The 22,493-nt window shown below is 43.3% G+C and overlaps 1 protein-coding gene across 2 annotated transcripts in view; it reads right to left on the minus strand.

The window, feature by feature from the left end:
• Positions 1–6,151: 6,151 nt before the first annotated feature.
• COL4A5 (collagen type IV alpha 5 chain) overlaps positions 6,152–22,493 on the minus strand; it is a 143,705-nt gene continuing 127,363 nt past the window's right edge. For both annotated transcript variants that reach the window (XM_079961595.1, XM_079961596.1), the window contains 10 exons: positions 19,230–19,363; positions 19,034–19,106; positions 17,245–17,316; positions 14,481–14,609; positions 14,213–14,311; positions 12,321–12,533; positions 11,309–11,486; positions 10,403–10,517; positions 9,888–10,060; positions 6,152–7,516 (listed from right to left, as the gene is read on the minus strand). In XM_079961595.1, coding sequence (XP_079817721.1) covers positions 7,435–7,516; positions 9,888–10,060; positions 10,403–10,517; positions 11,309–11,486; positions 12,321–12,533; positions 14,213–14,311; positions 14,481–14,609; positions 17,245–17,316; positions 19,034–19,106; positions 19,230–19,363 — 1,268 coding nt within the window. In that variant the 3' untranslated portion in view covers positions 6,152–7,434. The remainder of the gene's footprint in view (positions 7,517–9,887; positions 10,061–10,402; positions 10,518–11,308; positions 11,487–12,320; positions 12,534–14,212; positions 14,312–14,480; positions 14,610–17,244; positions 17,317–19,033; positions 19,107–19,229; positions 19,364–22,493) is intronic.

Consider the following 22,493-nt stretch of genomic DNA (forward strand, 5'->3'; position numbering starts at 1 on the left):
CATGATTGATCTGATGAGGATGGTGCTGACTTCTTTCCCCATCAGGGTTTTGCAAGGTGGGGAACCTCAGACCCTTGGGCCATGGTCTGTGGTGCTCTAGCCTCTTTGCCCAGCCATTAAAACTCTCCCCAGACTACACCCCTCACTGGCTCTCCTTTGCACCCAAGTGTTTCTACCAGGCTGGAAAGTGCTGGAACTCTGGTAGTGCCTCTTGCTGGGATGCAAGATAGTGAGCTAACCTACTGCACAAAATTTACATTGTTCCACCCACTTTTGCCTCTAGTCCTGTCCACCGCTGGCATGCAGCCCTCAGAAAGTTGTCTGGAAAGGAATGCAGCCCTTAGAATGACCAGTGTTCCTCCACTCTAGAAAGTTTAAGCCACTCTGAGTGTTTTGTCTACCTTCTTCTTCTTCTTCTTCTTCTTCTTCTTCTTCTTCTTCTTCTTCTTCTTCTTCTTCTTGCCACTGCTGCCAAATGGAGGGTTGCTGTTTTTTGAGAAATTTGCTTGGGGCAAAACTATGCCCCAGGCCCCTCATGATCAAGCTTGGCATCTTGAACCCATTATTAGATGTTTGAGAATAGTTTTAACACCTGGTATGCTTCTTTACAGTTCTTGCATACTGTAAATATTGCCCAAAGTGCAATATTTAAGGACTTCATTCCTCTCTGTTTAATAATGAATAACTTTATTAAACAAAAAGCACTGTAGTCCAGGAACAGGGGAAGCTGTATTTGTCATTTAAAAAAAGGTGTTTGGCTAATGATGTGCAAAGGAAGGCAAGAATTATAATAGTCCTAAGGCTGACATAATCAGCCCTGAGTGCTCACTGGAAGGACAGATCATGAAGCTGAGGCTCCAGTACTTTGGCCACCTCATGAGAAGAGAAGACTCCCCGGAAAAGACCCTGATGTTGGGAAGGATGGAGGGCACAAGGAAAAGGGGACGACAGAGGACGAGATGGTTGGACAGTGTTCTTGAAGTTACCAGCATGAGTCTGACCAAACTGCGGGAGGCAGTGGAAGATAGGATTGCCTGGTGTGCTCTGGTCCATGAGGTCACGAAGAGTCGGACATGACTAAACGATTAAACAACAACAAAAGGCTGACATACGGCACAGAACAGTGTGCTGCCTTCCACACACATCTCAAGGTGATGTACAGCACACAATAAAAACTAAAAATGGTTAAAAACAATTCAAAGTAGACAACTATGCCAGAGACCAATTCATCATGCTGGGAAAGCTTGTTTTAACAAAGATATCTTCAATTGTTTCCAATGCAAAGAACTTGATGCAAAGTGCCATTGTTTTTATACTGCATCAAAACTGAAACAGGTTGTTCTTGATGGTATCCCAAATCATCTGGGATAACAGAGATAATTCACTAGCCATTAACCAGTAATCAGAGTTGCAGCCAGGTAATCTTTGCTCTGGACTTCATGGTCTCAACAGCAGCATGTGTTTGTGTGTGCGTATGTGTGTGTCTTTAGACAACCATGCATATTACTTCAGTGATGAAGCATGTATTTATTAACTACATTCCTGATGTGTTACTACAAAACTCAAGCCCCAACAGCAATATACAGTTTTGCACTTCCAACGCATGTAACTATCACAACTGCAATAACAACATGAATATCTGGCAACTGCTGTCCCATGAAAAGTTATTTATTTATTTCTGTAATGGCCAGGGTTAAGACTTGAGAGGCTGGGGTTCTTGCTCCCACTCAGGCATGAAGCTCACATGGTGGCTTTGAGCTAGTTACTGCCTCATAGCCTTAATCTACCTCACAGGGTTGTTGTGAGGATAAAATGGGGAGTGGGAAGAACCATGTATGCTACCTTGAGCTCCTTGGAGAAAAAGGTGGGGTAGAAACAAAGAAAGTATTTCACTTTTACTCCCAGTATGGCCAACAGCAAACGATAAAACAACAAAAGCCGCTTCCTCAGGGAGGATGCTCAAGGACAGACATAGGCAAACTCTGGCCCTCCAGATGTTTGGGACTACAATTCCCATCATCCCAAGCTAACAGGATGTCCAAAATCTGGAGCTACATGCACCAAGGAAGCTACCCAGCTTTTGGAAAAGGACACCAAATCAAAAGCCCCCAAAATCAAGAAGGCCGTTGGACCCAAGCGAGCCAGAGATGAGCCAGCTGCCCTTTATACCCCTTCTGCCAGGCCCAGCAGCACTTGGCAGCACAATGGGGCAGCTAACAATGGCCCAACCCCCTGCCATTGCCTTTCCTCCTCCATGGGTTGCAGCACTGTTAACTAACCATTTCTTTCCATCAAGAACCTGAGGGACAGACAGAAGGACAAGACACACACAGCATCACTGCCTCAAGCCCCTCTCTTCTCTGTGTGTGGATCTACCACACCAACCTGGAGATGAACCTGCTCAAGTCTCCTTGCCTCCTAGTGAGTACTATCACAAAAAAGCCATAGCATGCACCTGCATATACATACACTTACATCAGGGTTGGCTTAGTTGTAAGTCAGTGCATACCCAACAGAGTATTGCCATCAGTCTTTGGCTACTATTGTGCCAAGTACACAAGCAGGGGTCAACAGGGAAGGACCTTAGCTCAATGATAAAAGCATCTTGTTGGCATGCAGAAAGTCCCAGGATCAATCCTCAGCATCCCCAGATGAGGCTGGCAGAGACCCCTTTCTGAAGCCCCGGAGAACTGCTGAATCCATGCAAACAATACTAAACTAGATGGGCCAGTGGACTTCCTATGATGTGAATGGTCAGTTACACTATATGGCAGTGGTGAGACCTTGTCAACCCTGTGCTCAGTTACCTAAACTGGCTGTCAATTTGCTGCCAGGCCAGGTTCAAGGTGTTACATAAAGTCCTTAACAATGTGGGGCCAGTTTACCTGTGAGATTGCCTTGCCCCATGTATGCCCACCTGATTGCTTCAATCTGCAGAACAGGCACTCTTACAGGTGCTACATAATGCCTGTTTCCATGTCTGCAAGAACTCCCTGCCTGTTGACATCAAGCAGATACCTTCACTGTACTCTCTTCAGCACCTGCTAAAACATTTTTGTTTAGCCAAGCTTACTCAGATGTTTAGAATGCTGATGTGTTTTTATTCAACCAGAGTACTCTTAAGCAAGGATGAAAAAAGGTTGGAGTGGGTTCTACAGGTGGATCTCTGGGTGATTTGCAGTAAATCAAGGGTTTCTGACTTTCCATTGATTAATAGCAACAAAATGACTTTTCCCACCTAAACCTAGGCTGTTGTAAGGAAGAAAGCTACCGTATTTTTCCATTTATAAGATGTCTCCATGTATAAGGACCCCCCCTAATTTTGTGGGACTAAATTTTAAGAAAATGAGGGGAGATGGCCACCCACGCAGATGCAGGCAGGAAACACTCCCTAGATCGTTTCCTACGTGTAGCGGCATTGGCTGGTTGGCCAGAGGGCAACTTCCCCTGATGCCACTGCACGCGGGAAACAATCCAGGGAGTGCTTCCTGCGCACAGCGGGATTGTGGGAAGTTGCGTTTCCATCAGCCAGTGTCCCCATATCGCTCCCTGCTCATTGCAGCATTGGGGGAAGCTGTGCGCCGCCAGCCAGCATTCCCAGATCGCTCCCTGCATGCAGTGGCATCAGGAGAAGCTGCGTGCCCCCAGCCAGCACCTCCAGATCGCTCCTTACTCGCTGCAGCATTGGGGGAAGCTGCACTCCTGCCAACCAGTTGGCTGGCGGGTATGCCGCTCCCCCCCCCCATTCCACTATCCGTGTATTGGATGACCCCAGTTTTTTGACATGATTTTTTAGTCAAAAAACCTCGTCCAATACAAGGAAAAGTATGGTAGTTAGGAGAGGAGTCAGGTGAAAGAACTGTGAGCTCAGTTCACTTCTGCTACTGAGAACAGGCTCAGAAGAATACTGTTCTTAAATGCAAGGGTGAAACTAGGCTTTATTTCACCTAGCTCAAAGCCCCAGTTTTGTGTGCACACCCGCAAATATTTGCACACACAGGCTGGGAGCCTCAATGTTACCCCTCTGGAGGCTTCACCCGGACCAAAAAACCTAGCTACCCCACCCTCCAAGTAGCTATAACACTGCTTTAATGCCAACCACATTAACACTTAGCCTGTGTTGGTATATCTTGGGCTTCTACAATTAAAACAAACCAGATCTGACAAGCTTGAAATCTACCAACCCTTTTGTCTAGAAGATTAAAGCAAAATGATGTTACGGATTTTCACACACACAAGCAAACACACAACACAGCAGAGGCTTAGAATGAATGGAATTTTACAAAGCCCTGAAGCAAACTAATAATTGCCACCTTATCTGAGGTGGAAACTTGCCCCCATTAGATCCTCGGACCTTTTGGCTTCAAAGAGTTGTCAATACTTTATCTATGTCGGCAGCTAAGATGCGGGGTGAGGGTGGAACGGGACACCAGTTCTATCACTTGGGTCATCTCTGCTTAAATAGATGAAGAGATCTTGTTTCAAGCGATTTTGCCTTTCTCTGCTCTGACTGGAAGTTTACCACATCCATTCCTCTCTCTTTTGCCCAGTCTGTCACATGATTTCTGTTATATCATGTGGGAGAAATATCAAGCTGTTCCCTGCCCCTTTTGGGGGAGGGAGACACCTCTTTAAAATTATGTAAGCTCTTAAGAAGAGGCTGCTGGATCAAGTCAATGGCCCATCTAGGCCAAGCATCCTGTTCTTGTAGAGGCCAACCAGATGCCCAATATGGAAAGCTGACAAGAACCTGAGAGCACCAACACCCTCTCCAATTGTGATTCCTAGCATTCAGAGGCATCTTGACACTGGAAGTAGAATATAGCCATCACATCTATTAACCACCAATAGCCTTGTCCTCCATGAATTCTGAGTTGGTAGCCATCGCTGCCTCCTACGTACTGTGCCTTCTTTTTGGTTAACACATTTCCTTTTTGGGGAGTGCTGTTGCACAAGTAAAACCTAGCACACTTCTTGTTCATTTTGGGTGTGAGGAGGAGAACTCACACACAATATTAAATTACTGATTCCTGATTAAAACAGGGAGCTGACGTGGTGGGCAAAACCATCTTATTCTAGCTGAAGACACACATCTGGCTTGGCTGAGGATCACCAACTTCTGACACTTCCCCGAGCTGGCTAAGGAAACCACAAGGAGGAAGAGTAGACTTATGAGAAATTCCAGAGATGGGGAACATGCTGCGGCCCTCCTGATGTTGATGGGAGTTGGAGGCAACAACACCTGAAGGTCCACAGGTTCCCCATCCCTGAATTGGACCAGTGCAGATTTCTCTCCTAGGGCCTAGGCTCATGCCTGCTGCTGTTGCTGCTGCCCAGTCTTCCATAGGAATTACACTTTGACCCCTCTAGCAGCAGAGATGGATTGCCTGATCCCAGGAAGCTCTGCCAGGACAAGATAAGCAGGTTTTATTTTCCAGTCAAGTATTGTGTATCCTTATAAGGTCATCTGTGCCTAAAGAATGGGGTAAAAAAGTGAAACCCTTCTCATTGTAAATGAAAACTGGAGAAATACTTGCATATTTACTCAACTTGCATATTTTCTGAGAAAAAATGGAGCGATTTGATCCCAGCTCTTCCACATATACAAAATTCCCCATAGTTATCATATCCTTAAATTACTTATATATACATATGTCTTAACTTATAAGTTTATGCATAAATTGCATTGAGACGGTTGTTTAAAAGGCAATTAATAAATCTGATGATGGTGATGAATTGTATTTTTACTCTGCTTGCAAATTGCTTTTGGACTTTTCCTTGTGAGAGTCATCTATCTCCTTTATTGCTCACTTTCAGGAAGAATCTGAAACTTTTCCTGTTTATACCCAGGCATTTGATGTCTGAAATATACTGATCCTGGTAACCATGAAATCATTGCCTAAGACAATGTGATTGTTTTAAGCTATTTTTAGAATGTTTTTGATGTGTTTGCTGCCCAGGGTTCTTTTGGGAGGAAGAGTGGGATATAAACTGAATAAATAATAGGAGGAAGCGATATATAAATTTAATAAACCAAACCCTAACCATTCAAGAAGGTTGATGTTTATACACTGTTGATAGAAGAATGGCTAACTTGTAGGGATCCCCTTAAAGAGACTCCCTAAATAACTGACATGCAGGTATGAAAAGGTCAATTATTACCAGTTTTCACTTTATTTCAGTCAAAAGGGTTTTTCAAAGTGTACAGTTACTCTGCATAAAATATAAGACACCATAGCTAAAAAAAGTGGATTTGTTTGTGCATGAATAATATTTATACATTTGTGTTTTTTGCATATTTTCCAAGGGGTAGTTAGCTGAACCAATGTAAGTTATTACTATATGAATATGATTCTTTTTAATAGAAGAAAATAGCAGCCTTCCCTAATCTTGTGCCCTCCAGAAGTTTTGGACTACAACTCCCATAAGCCCCAGTCAACATGGTCATTTGCTAGGGATGATGGGAGTTGTAGTCTGGAACATCTGCAAAGCACCAGATCGGCTGAGCATTTAAAATATTTCACAGAATATGCAAAAATAAAACCCTTTAAAATGTGGGGTTTTTTTTTCTTTTGCTTCTTAAGGACAGATAAATCATCAAGAGTGTGGCATACAATATAGACATCAACAGCCCCGATTAAAAACAATTATGGCTATAGCATTATTATACCTTTTCCTAAATAAAATATGCCCAGAACTCAGAGAAGAAAATAAACCTTTAAAACTCAGTAGTAGTTTGCTGCACGACAAAAATAGATCCTCTTGTCACTTATTGCCTATACAATATTGCTTTCTGCTTTATGTGAGTATTTTTAACATATATATTTATATATAGGTTTTGGTTTACTCTGGTGAAGTCAGTGATTTTAGGCTGCTTTGTGTCTAAATGATTAAGAAGTTGAAAACTTAAAAAATGTGCTTACACAATATACACATTTCATTACTTACAAAGGAAAAAAAATAAGTTTAAACATTTCATATTAAAAACCTGGGGTACAGTAGGGTTAGTAGCACCATGAACTTTGGGCTTCTCAAAATGAGCAGTCTGCTCTTTTGAACCATCACAGTGCATTGTAAGATTGTAGTTTCTTCTTTTCCTCTGGGATGAATTTTCAAAGCGGGCCCTCTTGGCCTTTGGGGTGGGAGAAGTGGTAACTTCACCTTCTGATCCTTAGTGACCCCAGGTGTCTCCAATATTTTGCAAGAGGTCAGTTCCCTTCCTTGACACACACACACAAAATGCACCAGAAGAACACCTTTGGGATGGCACTTGAGGAGAGGCACACCGGAATCTGCATAATTAGAATTTTCTCTTCTTCTTCTTCTTCTTCTTCTTCTTCTTCTTCTTCTTCTTCTGCACAATAGCACCATTGTTATATCTAAAGGAAGTGTATATCTAAAGGAAGTGCACCGTTAGATTTCTCCGTTGAGGCATTACGTCCTCTTCATACAAACTTGGCATCGACTAATGCGCGTCCTCAGGTCTCCAGCTTTCAGGGTCTCCGACTGAGGTTTACTGGTCAACAGAAATGCAGAGGACACATGAAGTTAGATACCATGGTTACATCTCTGTACCAACCTTTCTCCAAGAATCTTTAGGTGGCATTCAAGTTCCCTCCTAACCTGCTATGCTGTGCTCTCAGCAGCCCTGCAAGGCAAGCTGAGCTGTGTGTCTGGAAAAGAAGCCTTAGCTTGGTTGTAGAACATCTGCATTGCATGCAGAAGGTCCCAGGCCCAATCTCCAGGTAGGGCTGGGAGAAACTCCTTCCCTGGAATGCCACTGTCAGTCACTGATTATAACACTGAGCTGGATGGACCAATGGGTCTGACTACATTTAAAGCAGCCATCTATATTTCCTATGGCTGGATGAAGTCATAGCCGAGTGGGAGGGTCACTGGCTCTTCCAGCTGCAGCTGGCAGGTTTTCAGTCTCTCTCTCTCTGAGATAGAAGGCTTTCTAAGAGCTCTTTAACTGGAGATGTTGGGAGTGGAATGGGTGGAGAGAACAAGCCAGATGGGGGTAAAGGAAGCATGTGTATGGCATTTTATAGACAACTCTGGTACAGTGACTGTGCGCATGGCCAAAGCTGGGCAGGTGGCAGGATCATGCAAGATTTTATTTATTTATCACAATGTTTTAAGAACCTGTTCTTCATTAAAAAGAAAAAAAGATGCCCTTAGAGGTTCAAACAAGATTCAAACAAAAATAAAAGCGAAATAAAAGAATCAACAGAAATGCAGTGCAAAAAACATCAGCATAAAAACTAAGTAAAAGATTTCAGTTCAAAAGGAGACTAAAAGTTGTAAAGGTAAGGGACAGTTGTTATTGTTATTGTTGTTTTTAAGGAAATATTCACCAGCTGCCAAAAAGAGAACAGGCACAACACCAGGTGAGGCCAGCTCCTGAGAGCACATTCTATAATTCAGGTGATTGGGGTGCCATCACAAAAAGGCCCTATGTCAGGATACCACACACCTCGTCTCTGTGGTGGATTGACTCAGATGGACCTCTGAGGATTCTTTTAATAATCTGGCAGGATGATTATGTCCTGTCCAGGGGTAGCCAATGTGGTGCCCTCTGGAGGTTGTTTGACTGCAACTCCCATCAATCTTGTCCACTAGCCATCCTGGCTAGGGCCGATGGGAGCTGTAGTCCAACATCATCTGGAAGATGACAGGTTTCCCACCCCTGATGTAGGCTTAGGTTATTTCCTAGTCCTAAATGCATGCTATGGTTGTGCAGAATGGGGTTTTGCTTTGACAGGTACACCAAGCTTTTAGCTATATTTCTAGTTTACCGTAGCCATAGACCAAGCTGACCAGGGCTGATGGGAGTTGGAGTTCAATAATATATGGAGGGCACTAGATTGGCTCATTCTGTCTTAATGGAATCCTTACACATGTAGGCATTGTCTCTACTGTACTTAGGAAAGGATTATGCCTAGCCTGTGAACCTTACATATAATTAACACGGACACGGATGGCGCTGTGGGTTAAACTACAGAGCCTAGGACTTGCCGATCAGAAGGTCGGTGGTTTGAATCCCCGCGATGGGGTGAGCTCCCGTTGCTTGGTCCCTGCTCCTGCCAACCTAGCAGTTCGAAAGCACGTCAAAGTGCAAGTAGATAAATAGGTACCGCTCTGGCGGGAAGGTAAACGGCGTTTCCATGCACTGCTCTGGTTCGCCAGAAGCGGCTTAGTCATGCTGGCCACGTGACCTGGAAGCTGTACGCCGGCTCCCTCGGCCAATAAAGCGAGATGAGCTCTGCAACCCCAGAGTCGGCCACGACTGAACCTAATGGTCAGGGATCCCTTTACCTTTACTAATAGTTAATTATACCTGAACCAATAGCAGTTCAGAAATCTGTTTCCCATGACAATGTATGTAGTGAAATAACTTTCTGTATTAGATTACAGGCTGGTGTGGTTTAGGGTTGCCATATTTTGAAAAGCAAAAAAGAGGACACATTTGCTGACTTCTACTTTTAACTATGGATTGCTACAAAGACTCTCATTTTACATACCCATGAAAAAGAGAAGTATCCTGGAAAAAGAGGACATATATGGTAATCCTAGTTAGATCTGACTTAAACTTTATAAGTTTACATGTTTAAGTATTGTTTATCGGGAATTAATCCCTATGTTGTTTTGTTTGTTGCATCTGCTAAGACTCATTATTTTTGTCTGCTTCTATTTGTAAGCAATTTTTTTTAACTGACAAGCTTAGAGATTGTGATTCAAAATGGCGCCCAATAGTATCCAAAACTTGACAAAACCCTGCTCCTTGATCTCAGGAACCATGAAGATATCATAGGAGGTGTCCAAATGCATATTGAACAGAAAACTTGCCAAATATATATACATTAGTCAATGTGGGATACACTCACCTAAACATTTCTGCCACTTCCACAGTTGCCAGCCAGAAACTGTATGAATTAGCATAATAGTTGCAGGTCCCTCGACCATGACACTCAATGAAAGGAGCGGAACGGAATTCTTCCAGGCAGGAACCAGGAGAGGCCAATGCCTGTCCAGATCCCTCTGCCCCGGCACTGGTATGCTAAAAAATAAAGCAGCAAGGTCAGTTTAATTGGCCTCATTCACACTTAATGCTAAGTCAAACTATGGCTTACCATAGACAAGCAATTGTGCTGGTGCACAGGGAGAAAACTGTGGTCACGTTTGCTTTGCGGTAGCTCCTGCTGCAGCCATGCTACCAGAAGCTAAACCATGGTTTGGGCTCAGTGTTACATGGTTTGCCTGGGGTGTAGAGGGATATTGGTGGGTGGGGTTTGAACATGGCTCCTGCCCCCCTCCCCTCTTTAAGCTCACATGCATTTGCCCCAAACTCATGAAGAGAGCTTGGGACATTATTATGGAAACTTTCAGTGAAGTTACATACCATCATAAAAGAATAACCAATCCATAGAGAGTCCCAGCCTTGTGGACAAGGTGGGATTTGAATGGTCTGGCTGTGGATCGCTATAACCATGGCAGGAGCTTCACAGACAGTGCAGCTGAAGGGGGAAATATTGGGGAAGGAACAGTGTTAAAAGACCTGCTGAATCAGATTAAAAATCCCATCTAGTTCAGTGCCTTGTGTCTCACTGTAGCCAGTTAGAAGTTCCTACAAAGCCCAAAAGCAGGGCATGAAGGCAATAACCCTCTCCCACTGTTGCTACCCAGCAGCTGGAATACTGCCACTGAACATGGAGGTTCTATGTTGTGGCTAACAGCAATGGGTAGGCTTCTCCTCAACCTCCTTTTTGCTTCATATGCCTTTATGCTAACTCTGAGTGACAGTGCAGTTTCTGGATTGTTTCAACTGACTGCTGGTTCTATTTTATTGATTTTAATTTGCAGCAGCTGCCCAGTGCGCACGGATAATGGGTGGCGCATAAGTACCACAAATTAATCTCTAAGCTACTTATTGTGGACTTATTATTATTTATTAAGTTTCTATACCACCCTTCATCCAAAGATCACAGGGTGGTTTACAATACAAAACCACAAAACCACAAACCATAATGACAAAACAATACCCACTCCATAGTTTGACCCTACACGTTAATTGAATGTGGCGTGAGGAAGACCTTTCTTTTGTCTGTCTTGAATCTCCTGCCCATCAGTCTGTACCCATCCCATATTAACAAGCCCTCATACATAAATATACAGCTCCATAATGTTTTATATAGCTTTATGCAGCAACATCTTCATCTAGACAGCTATTTGAAGAAAGCAACTAAAAGACAGAAAGAACATGCATTTTCTCTGTGTGTTTGGATCTGAATCCCACTTTCTGCCTCACCGGCTAATGAAGGGTTGGATGTTCTTTCCGGTTAAAGGCTCCATGCTCATTGGCATTGGCTCAGGGGTGGAGAGCCAGTAGGAATAGTCGTTCCGAGATGCAAAATTACAGACATTGTTGATGTTGCAGAACATGAAGGGCATGGTGCTGAAACGGCGGAGGCAGCTTCCAGCAGTGCCTGGCAAACAAGAGACACAATTTTATAGGTATGAGGGGGTGGGGGGAATCTTCCCCACTGTAGAAGGTCTTTATATAATGCCTAACCCAGCTTCCCCCATCCTTGGTCCCAAGATGTTGCTGGACTACACCTCCCACCAACCCCAACTGTTACACATGCTGTATGAGGCTAATGGGATATGTAGTCCAGCAACTTCTCGGAACCCTAGGTTGGAAAAGGCAGCCTTAAGTGCACCATGCAGAAGATGGTCCAGAAGATGCAGTGCAGGCCTAAAGGATTATGTATTTGACTTTTGTGACCCCCTCCTCTGCCATGGATTTACTTTGTGGCTACAGGCAAATCCCAGCCTCAGTTTGCCATCTGTAAAGTGGGATTCATAGTACTTCAATCAGGTTTCCTGTGGATTGACATTTGTTCCAACTGTGCAGTAAGCTGCGGGTTTCCCCGGGGAAAGTGGCAGAACAGAAAGAAACACCTGTTGGAATGGCGACTTGAAATCATGGGACAAACAAAAGCTGGGCCCTAAGTCCATATGATTTGTTTTGTAACATTAAATTTATTCTTTGCTAAATTGCTGATTTCTGCCTTCTTTGTTGCTTTGGATAGCCACATGTCGTGGATGCTTCAGTGGGGGCTGGACTAGATGACCCTTGGGCTCCTTTCCATCTCTACAGTTCTAGGATTCTACTGCCTACACACACACACACTCCAAAGTTTTGCATTTGATAGTAAGTGGGTGCCTGTTGTAAGCCGCTTTGGGTACTCTGAAAAGGTGGTGCATGAACAAACTGAATCAACGAATCAATCACATTCCCAGCAAAGACTATGTCTCACCCAAGTCCTGCCCATGGGCTCTCTCGTTCCCCTGCACGTAGAGAAGAGAAAATCCATTGTAAATCTGGGTGGTTCCTTGTGGGCAGAACGGTGTGTCTGTTGTCTGGCTGTGGCGAGTTATGAGGAATCCATGAGCAACTGAAGCAGGCCCAGGAAGACCAGGGGGGCCCTGAAGTCCATCTGGACCAGGGGGCCCCTGCGAGCCTCGTTGACCTGTTTATGCAGGACAAACAAAACAGATTAATTCCCCTGAGAAAGATGTAAAGATGTATAATAAAGCAAAGGCATGCCACACAGAAGTAAGTGTGGCTCCTCTGAAACAAATGTCAAACAGTAGAGATAGGCTGAATCTCCACTATATAATTTGACTTTAAGCAGGCTTGGCTTCCCGAAAAGGGTCTGGGAATTGTAGTTTGTTAAGGGATCTGAGAGTTATTAGAAGGCCCCTTGTCCCCTTCACAGAGCACCAGAGTGCCCTAAATAATTCTGAATTGTAGCTCTGGAAGGGAATAGGGGGCCTCCACTACAATTCCCAGGATCCTTTGGGGGAAACAATGACTTCCTAAGCAGCATCGTAGTGCTTTAAATGTATCGTGCAGATATGGAGGTTCTGCTGAGGAGGCTTTTCTTCATGTCCTAGTGGTGGGTAAGGCAAGATTAGCCAAACCATGGTTCCTCTGGTTGCACCTAAGCTATGGAACTCCCTAACTACTCTCTGTCCTTTTCACCACCTAGCCAATAATATATTTAGGCAGGCATCTGACATGCTGGGCTCTGGGTTCAGTTGGATTGGTTCATCTATCAGTGATGGCCAAACTTGGCCCTCCAGCTGTTTTGGGACAAAAATTCCCATCATCCCTGACCACTGATACTGTTAGCTAGGGATGATAGGAGTTGTAGTCCCAAAACAGCTGGAGGGCCAAGTTTGGCCATGATCCATATCTGGTTTTATTATTGTTCTCGTTTTGGCTTTTGCCTTAGAACTGTTGTAAAGTGCCCTGCACCTGCCAGTCCCTCTCAGAGCAGACTCTCTGAAAACAGACATGGCTAATGTATGCCCATTGATTTCAATTTGGCTACTATCAGTGTAATTTTATTGGATGCAACCTACTGTCCAGAATGGGAAGGTGATATATACATTATTTTATCTGCAATAAAATAGAGGGAGAGAAAGAGAGAGCCACCGACTCAGAAGAAGGTGAATGTGCTTATAATTTGTTCCCTTCACTCCACATCGTCTTGTGCTTTTCAACTGAAAAATTCAGCTGAATTCAAAATCCGCCTGTTTAGGGTTCAGCTACTGTACTTTCACAGTTTGGTACCAAACTACATTTCCTATGTCCAGTTTATGCACATTATCACCTTCCCCTCAAGCAGCTGTTCTAAAGACATGTTGCTTCCTACTCTGCAGTCTTGGTGGAACCTCCTCCTTGCACACAGTGCTTCTTTTCCCCACCTACTTCTAAGCAAAATTGGGGCAAGTTCCTCCCCTCCAGCGCATGTACCTTAGAGTGCACAGTAACCACAAAATGCTGCAGCAAAAGTCATTTGGAGATTATTCACTTAAATTTATCCATATGCATTCACCCACAAGTTCCCACTCAGCCATGAAGCTCATTGGGTGAACTAGGGCCAGTGACTCTCAGCATTGCCTACCTCACAAGGTTGCTCTGAGGACATAATGCAGGGAGGAGGAATCATGATGTAAACAAGCAAACAAGCAATCAAACCTTTAAACCCACCAACCTAAACAAAGTAAAATTTTAAGATACCCTGTTCCTTAAGACTATGGCAATTGATATTCAGGCAAATCAGATTGCTCCGCACACCATGCGCCTGTCGCCACCCTCTCACTGAAATTCTCTTCAACATGGATGGAGCGCTTACCATACCTTGTTGACCTGGAAGTCCTCTGTCTCCTTTACGTCCTCCTGGTCCATCAAATCCAGGAAGCCCATCTCGTCCAGGATCACCAGGAAGACCGATTGGGCCTAGATATGTGTATGCACAAACAAATTGTAGTAAAATGTCTGCAAATATGCCTAAGCAGTCAGCAACTATAGTATCATGGTTTATTTAATTCTGGGAGCTGGCCAAATGTTAAGCTATGCAATTGTCTGTTTTATCTGAGTTTCTTATGTCTCCGAATGAGAAATTTACCTGGTAATCCTGGAGGGCCTGATAGCCCAGGTAGACCTTTCATTCCAGGCTGCCCTGGAGGACCTGGTGGGCCTGGGTCACCTTTTACAATAATTGTTTGTCCAGCTGGACCAGGTATCCCTGGAGGACCTAGGACAAAGCAAAACCATTTTTCAGTTTTTACATCACTAACTGGTCCTCCTCTTAATGATTCATTAGGGCAGAGGGGTGCACCCCACAAGGGAAAACATTTGCACATGCACATCCCACCAAAGAGAAATTGATTAGGTCCATCAGGGGCCCAGCAGTCCTTCTGTTGGATCAGACTGAAACCATTCAAAGTGTGACCAACTTTGCTTCAAAGGTTCAAAGACTTTCTGAGATATGCCCTACACTGGAGCAGACAAGTCATTCTGACCCCATAGGAGACTTTTGATTTGTGACACAAAGGGCTTTTGTCTTTTCACTTTTTTTACAGCACACAAGAGAGACTCAAAGGCACCTGACATTCAGAACAAAGGACAGAGGAAAAACCTTTTCTCCAAACTGGACTCAGTGACAGTGAAATTCAGCCTGATCTGGACCTGGTAGAAAACCTGCCCCTTTCTCCTATGCCTTTACTATGCTAAAACTTTGCATAACTTGGTAGACCCCCCCCCCCGCCCCTTCTTCTTGATTGATGTTTGCTTGAGAAAAGTTGAAGAGGTGGCACATGATAGAGATTTATAACATTATCATGCATGGGATGGAAAACGTAGCTAGAGAACAGCTTTTATCTCTCATCACACCAGAACTAGTAGTGATCCAATGAAACTGAATGTTGCAAGGTTAGAATGGATAAAAGAAAGTATTTTTCACATAGTACATAGTTCAACTATGGAACTTGCTCCCACAGGAAGCAGTGATGGCCACCAGCGTGAATGAATTTAAAAGAGGATTAGACAAATTAGGATTAGGGCTGTTGATGGCTACTGGCCACGATGGCTATGCTCTGCTTCCACAGTTGGAGGAAGCAATGCTTCTGGATGCCATTTTCTGGAAACCACAGGAGGGGAGAGGGCACTTGGGCTCATGTCCTGCTTGGGGCTTCCCACAGGCATCTAGTTGGCCACTGTGAGAACAGGCTACTGAACTCCATTAACCTCATCCAGCAGGCCCTTCTTATGATCTTATTTGTATTTTGAATATGGCTCAAGTATCTATATAGTACAGGGAGAGGGAACCTGTGGCCTTTCAGATGTTGCTTGACCACAACTCCCATCATTCCTAACCACTGGTCATGCTGGGCTGAGGCTGATGGATGCTGGAGTTTAAAAACCTCTAGAGGATCATAGTCCTGCTATAATGCTTCTGATTGACGCAAGCATAAGGTAAATAAAGTAAATCAAGTGATCTTGGTAACATCCTCACTTTAAGGAGAATATAGTCAGACTGGAATGGGTTCAAAGGAGGGCAATGAAAATAGTCAGAAGTATGGAAAGCAAACCCTATGGAGAAAGACTGAACATACTGAGTATGCTGCTTAGCCTGCAGAAGACTTAGAGGAGACATGATAGCTTTCTTAAAATACTCAAATACCCAAAGAGCACTCGGAAAGATCAAAGGCTTGCTCTCTACTGCCCCAGGGGGCAGGACCAGATCTTATGAACTTAAGCTGTCAGGTAGATTTTGGATCAATGGTAACAGCAACTTTTTGATTGCAAGAGCAGTTTGATAATGGAACCAATAACTTAGTGGAGTGGTAGGTCTTCAGTGGAAGTCTTCAAGAATGTGGGGGAAGCTCTAGCTCTGGGTTTCCTGTATCAAACAGGTTAAACTAGATGACCTAAAGCCCCCACCGACTCTATGATTCTGTGGCTGTATTTGCATGTCACATTAAGCTACCAACTATGATTTACAATGCACAAGTGAATCAGGCTTTCATTAGAAGTCCCTATTATTCCAACTAGAAAGGAAAGTGAGAGGCATTTAAAGAAACTGCACAAGGAACTTACAGATGAGCTGAGATTTATGAAGGGCATTGTAAGAAATGGAAGAAAGGGGGAATCATGAAGGAAGAGTATACACAATTAGCCAACAGTTGCTGGGAGAAGATCAGGTGGGCCAAAGCTCAGAATGATATGATAGTCATCTTTCAAATATCTGTCACAGATGGAGCAAGTTGTTTTGTGCTGTTCCAGGGTATATAGGACCCAAAGCAATGACTTCAAGTTACAAGAAAGGAGATTCCAACTAAATATCAGGAAGAACTTTCTGATAGTAAGAACTGTTTGACCCCTTAAAAAGTGGGTGGACTCTCAATCATTGGAAGTTTTAAAGCAGGGCTTGGATGGTCATCTGTCATGGATGCTTTAGTTGTGGTTCCTGCATAGCAAGAGTTGGACTGAATATTCTCAGGGTCCTTTCCAACTCTACAATATTATGATTCTGTGATTTACGCTGGGAGGAACAAACCACAATCTCTGACTTAACTTTACATCTGAATCTGTTACTAGGGTTTGGTTCACTCCAAACAAACTATGATCTGTAATCCAGCTTCTCATGTTGGCTCCCCTACTTTCTGAGAGGGGAGCCTTCAGCAACTTTCCAGCAGCTTCCTTGTATATGAGTTTTCAAAACGCTGGGTGGTGGCAGCAGCTTTGATGGCCCAGTTACTATACTCTTTAAAGCAGAATAAATGCAGCAGACCAATTCTTCTCCAATAAACATCCATACCCTGGTCAAAACAAAGTCTCACAGTTCATTTTCTATTCTGGTTCAGCCACACAAAAAACACAGTTCCTACCTGGAGATCCAGGGAGTCCAGGATCTCCTCCAAGGCCTGGTGGTCCTGAAGGTCCAAGGGGCCCCTTCATGCCTGAAAGGCAAAAGCTGTCCGGTTAATGTAACCCAGTGGAATTGAACGATCTGTGCCTCAATTTAGCAGCATTAGCACTACATGAAGCAACTCTATCTCCTGCCCCATATATCTGTTTCTTTAGCTCAAAGGACATAATTTATATCTGCAACATTTAAGGCATCATTTACCTGTAAAGGGTGAAATTGGGGTGGGGACCCTCAGGTCCAGGGGCTGAATTTGGCTGTCCAAGGCCTATTCAGCCCTTAGAACTCTCCCTAGACCGAACCCCTCACTGGCCCTGCTTACACCCCAAGTGTTTTGCCTGGTTGGAAGGCATTGTTGAACTCTGATAATGCTTCTTGCTTCTCTGGATTAAGGATAGAGGTGGGTGTGGGTGTAGAAGCTAGCCTACTGTACAGAGGTAGAACATACATTCATTGCTCTGCCCACTTTTTCCTCTGGCCCCACCCACCATTACTATGTGGCCATCAGAAGGCTGCCCAGAAAAGAATGCCTCCTGCTTTGAGCTGAAAAGGTTTCCCATCCCCTCCCTAAATGGATTGGGACATGGGTATCAGATGCACTGTAGACATCTCCCAGCTGAAGAATCTTCCCACAATTTAGGATCTGCTTTGGAAGTAGCTGTTGAGGGAGCTTTCTTAGTACTGTTGCTTCATTTCTACAATTGCCTCCCTCAGCAGGTTCAACACTTACCAATCAGACCCAGAAGTAGGCAACTATGTTTTCCTGATCTTGTTGGACTGACTCCAACTTCCGACTAGCATGACCAATGCTCAGTAGTGATGGGAGTTGTAGTCCAACAAAATTTGGATGGCACCATGTGGGCTCCCCAAGTTATAGGATAAGACATTTTTATTGTCAAAAGCTTTTATTTTATTTTTATATGCTCTGGTGGCTGCAGTGTTGGTTACCTTGTTCATTTTTTCTACATGATTCGAAACGGCATTTTGACTCAGGTGGTGGAAGCTCATCATTGTTGTGGTGACCCATGTCTTCGTGGGAACCAAGTCCCACAACAAGGGCTCCACCACTAACAAGGCCCTGCTCCAGGTTCCTACATGATGCGCCATGTTCACAAGGTGGGCCCCAACCTCATAGATTATTGTTGCTTTAGCTGAAGTTGTTCTAAACTACACTGGTGCCCCGCAAGACGAATGCCTCGCAAGATGAAAAACTCGCTAGACGAAAGGGTTTTCCGTTTTTCGAGGCGCTTCGCAAGACGAATTTCCCTATGGGCTTGCTTCGCAAGACGAAAACGTCTTGCGAGTCTTGTGAGTTTCCCCCCCTTTTTCTAAGCTGCTAAGCCGCTAATAGCCGCTAAGCTGCTAATAGCGCTAATCCGCGAAGCCGCTATTAGGGGTGCTTCGCAAGACGAAAAAACCGCAAGACGAAGAGACTCGCGGAACGGATTAATTTCGTCTTGCGAGGCACCACTGTAATTTCAGTATTTTAATATCTGTAACAGCAGCTTGTTGTAAAGCGTTTTAAGCATAAAACAGCATGCATCCACCAGGATCTGGACTCTGCTATTACAGCAGATGAATCTGTCCAGAGCTCAGTCTAGTCTTGTTGTGTGGGATGAGTTTCAGCTGGTAAGGCTCAAAGATGTGGAGACAAGGTGCTTGCAAACTCTGGACCTTTGACCCTCTTGGCTGTTTAAAACTATCAGTGAGGGGCATATGGTTTTAGCCCTACAGAATTGCCTTTAATGTACCTGGGAATCCTGGAACTCCTGGAACACCAGGATCTCCTTTCATTCCATTCAGACCAGGACGACCAGGATCACCCTAAGACAACACAGTTGTGGTTATTACTTTCATAGGTGTGTATAGTACTGCAGCCTAAATCTCTTTCATCCAAAACCAACTGCTGCTATAGAAACAAACATTTCTCCCTTTCCAAGCACTCACCGGGCGTCCAGGGAGTCCTTGGTCTCCTTTCAAACCAGGCACTCCGGGCTGACCTGGCTGGCCAGGGTTTCCCTTTTCTCCTCTTACTCCTCCATTTCCGGGGGGTCCACGGGGGCCTTCTGAACCAGGAAGACCTTGATATTGCAAAACACAAGTTCTTGGGTTAGAATGACTTGGTCCCCTTGCGAGTCACCTCTGTTATCAATGAGGGCGAGTGTTTGGAATGAACTCGTTCGATTTAGTAATGTTCTCTGAATTAACTCAGAAATCTCTATGGTTATTGTTTTTGTTTGTTACTATGTTACATGTTTTATATCGCAAACTGCCCTGTGATTCTCAGATGAAGGATGGTATAGAAAACAAACAAAACAAATAAATACACCTGAAAGAAGTTCCCATAATTTCTCGGTGAACTGAAAGTGAATAGAGTTTGTTTTGGGGTAGAAAATGATTTCTAGCTCATCTTCAAGTTCATTCATTTAAGTGATTTTCTGCACTTTAGACACTTTCGGCCTTTAAGCTTAAAGGATGTAATTCTTGCAGGAAATATACTAAACAATTCATATTCCATTGTGTTTGTGTATTTTGCTGTTTTCTTATGTCTTCTTAAGTATATTATATACTTCAGCACAGCAACTTGGAACATTCTGAAGCCTGGAATCCACACACCCTGCCCCCAGGATGAACTGTGAACTGAACTAGTTTGCTTTGTAAATGCATGAATGTGATCTGGAATTTGTTCCCTATTGAGCAAGAACTAAATCCTTTAAAAAATGGACTTTCTGAGCTTTGGTATGGCCTGTGCTAAAGGGCCATCTTCCTTAGGGTTGTGGGGAGATGTATTTCCATTCTCCAGATGGAGCTCTGAAAGGACCTGGCTGCCATGTACTAGATAGGCTTGCAATTTTGATTTTTCACAATGAAGTCATTTCAGATTATTAGCCTCACCTCTAATAATCACACCCATTCACCCAAATTCAAATCTTGTTTTTCTTTACACAGTCAACTTAAAACAAAGCGCTGAAAAGGTATGGCGTTTCAGCAGGGGTGAGGAAGCTGGCGTCTTCCAGGTGTTGTTGGACTACAACTCCCATCAGCCCCAGTCAGGGTGGCCAATGATCAGTGATGATGTGAGGTTGTAGGTCCAACAACATCTGGAGGGCCATAGCTTCTCCATTCCTATCTCACAGGTGGAGGGAATTGGGACTGAATCCTGGTGCTCTTGGTGATATTTTCATTTTCAAGCAAGCAAACTTTTCAGTGTTTTGTGGGCTCTCACAACCTATATTGGGCAGAAACCACTTGTGGGTCCAGCTGAAAGGAACGGGAATTGAACAGTGCCATGGTGAAAGTAAAATGACACCTTCAGCAATATAGAAAACAGGTACACTGCGAGAAACAGGGACACATTCCATTGTAGACTTCTCCTGTGTTTGTACAACTCAGCAATGTAAGATGTAGGAATGAGATTCTCAATTTATTATTTTAGCCACATTGATAAATACAAGATCATCATTAGGTAGTAGCAGACTCAAATATAAAATGTAGTTTGTATCTTAAATGAAAGCTCGTTCATGAAACAATAAACGAGCAATAAACAAGCAATAAACAATAAACAGTCAAAATAACACTTTAAACAACCAATGCAATGTAGTTAAGCAAACTGACCAAGGTAAGAATCTAACCTGGAGGACCTGGAAGGGTCAGAGTTCACCAAAGCCCAATGATCGATGTTAGGGGGGGATAGCAGACACCATACAGTGCAAAATAAGATTATTAGTTAGAAGTAGTACAGAAAAGATATTGATACTAAACAGTGCAAACCATTTCACCAGCATATTTTGTATTTACAACACAGCAAACATGCATACAAGGAGAATGCCCCCCAGGTCAGTATACATAAATAAAAATAAAAATATGGGTGTATAACTTAGCATAATTTATATATAGATATACAACTTATTCTGGTGATTAGGCTGCTATGACCAATGTGAAGCAAGCCACTGAATCTAAAACTTTGTTGATGTTCTGGTTTTAATAATGCAGCCTGTGGCTTGCTATCTATTAGTTCTACATAAACAAAGACAAGTATATTGCAACCATTTCACTGACAGTGCTGCATGAGGGGGCAACCTGGTTAAAATAAGTTTGCCTGTGATTTCTCCATTTGCATTGTAAGGGGAAGCAGCCTCTTCTTGGACCACCAAAGTGCTTCTGGGCAACAAAATGATTTAGAAATTTGAGGAAAAAAGCAAAGTAATGCAAGGCTCGATATAAAATTTAATGGATAATCTGAGCTCCAATAATTTCTCATTCATGAGCAGAACACTGGTTAATTATTAATATTTTGTATTTGTTAATATTCAAATATATTCATGGTTATACAGTCATACCTCGGGTTGTGAACACTGCGGGTTGTGCATTTTGGGGTTGTGCACCGTGCCAAACCCAGAAGTATTGTAACAGGTTACTTCTGGGTTTCAGCGCTCATGCATGCGCAGAAGTGCCAAATCGCGTCACGCGCATGCGCAGATGCAGCGCTGCAGGTTGCAAACGCTGTGGGTTGCGAACGTGCCTCCCACATGGATCACGTTCGCAACCCGAGGCATGACGGTAGCTGAATACAACTGAACAGTATCCAGCTACCCATAAGCATTTATTAATATGATTTAATAACTTAGTTAATAATAAGATTAATAATATTTTTTAAAATAGCACAAAGGCCTATTTACTGTGTACATCTCTTAATATTTAAATTATTATTTCCAGTTGTTCCTGCTGATACAAATTCCTTTTTCTTCTGTTATGCCCTCAACACAGAACATGTCAGTGAAATATTCCAAAAATATACATACTCCATGCAACGTTCAATTATAAAACAGAGTTTATATATGCATATGTAAGTTTTATCTCACTCATTCTTTCATTCTCTTTCTCCTTTGACAGTCATATTATATTAATATTAAACAAAAGATGAGGCTAATGTAAACATTTTAGAATATAATAGAATGGAAGTTTTGCTATGGCTTTAAATAAGGACAATTTCAATGGTTGGTCCATGTTGCCCTACCAGGGCACTAAAGTACTGAGTATGGCTTCTCAACTATCTTTTTTTTTTTTTTAGGTCTAATTGTAGATTTACTCAACCACAGATGGCTGCTATATTAATTTAATGCCTGGAATTAAAACAGTGTTTTTTGGCTGGGGTGAAGACATTTTGCTTTTTAAAAGCCATCACAGCAAAACTTTCAAGACTTCATCCAA

This window comes from Podarcis cretensis, assembly GCF_951804945.1.
Source record: "Podarcis cretensis genome assembly, chromosome: Z".
NCBI classification, from domain to species: Eukaryota; Metazoa; Chordata; class Lepidosauria; order Squamata; family Lacertidae; genus Podarcis; species Podarcis cretensis.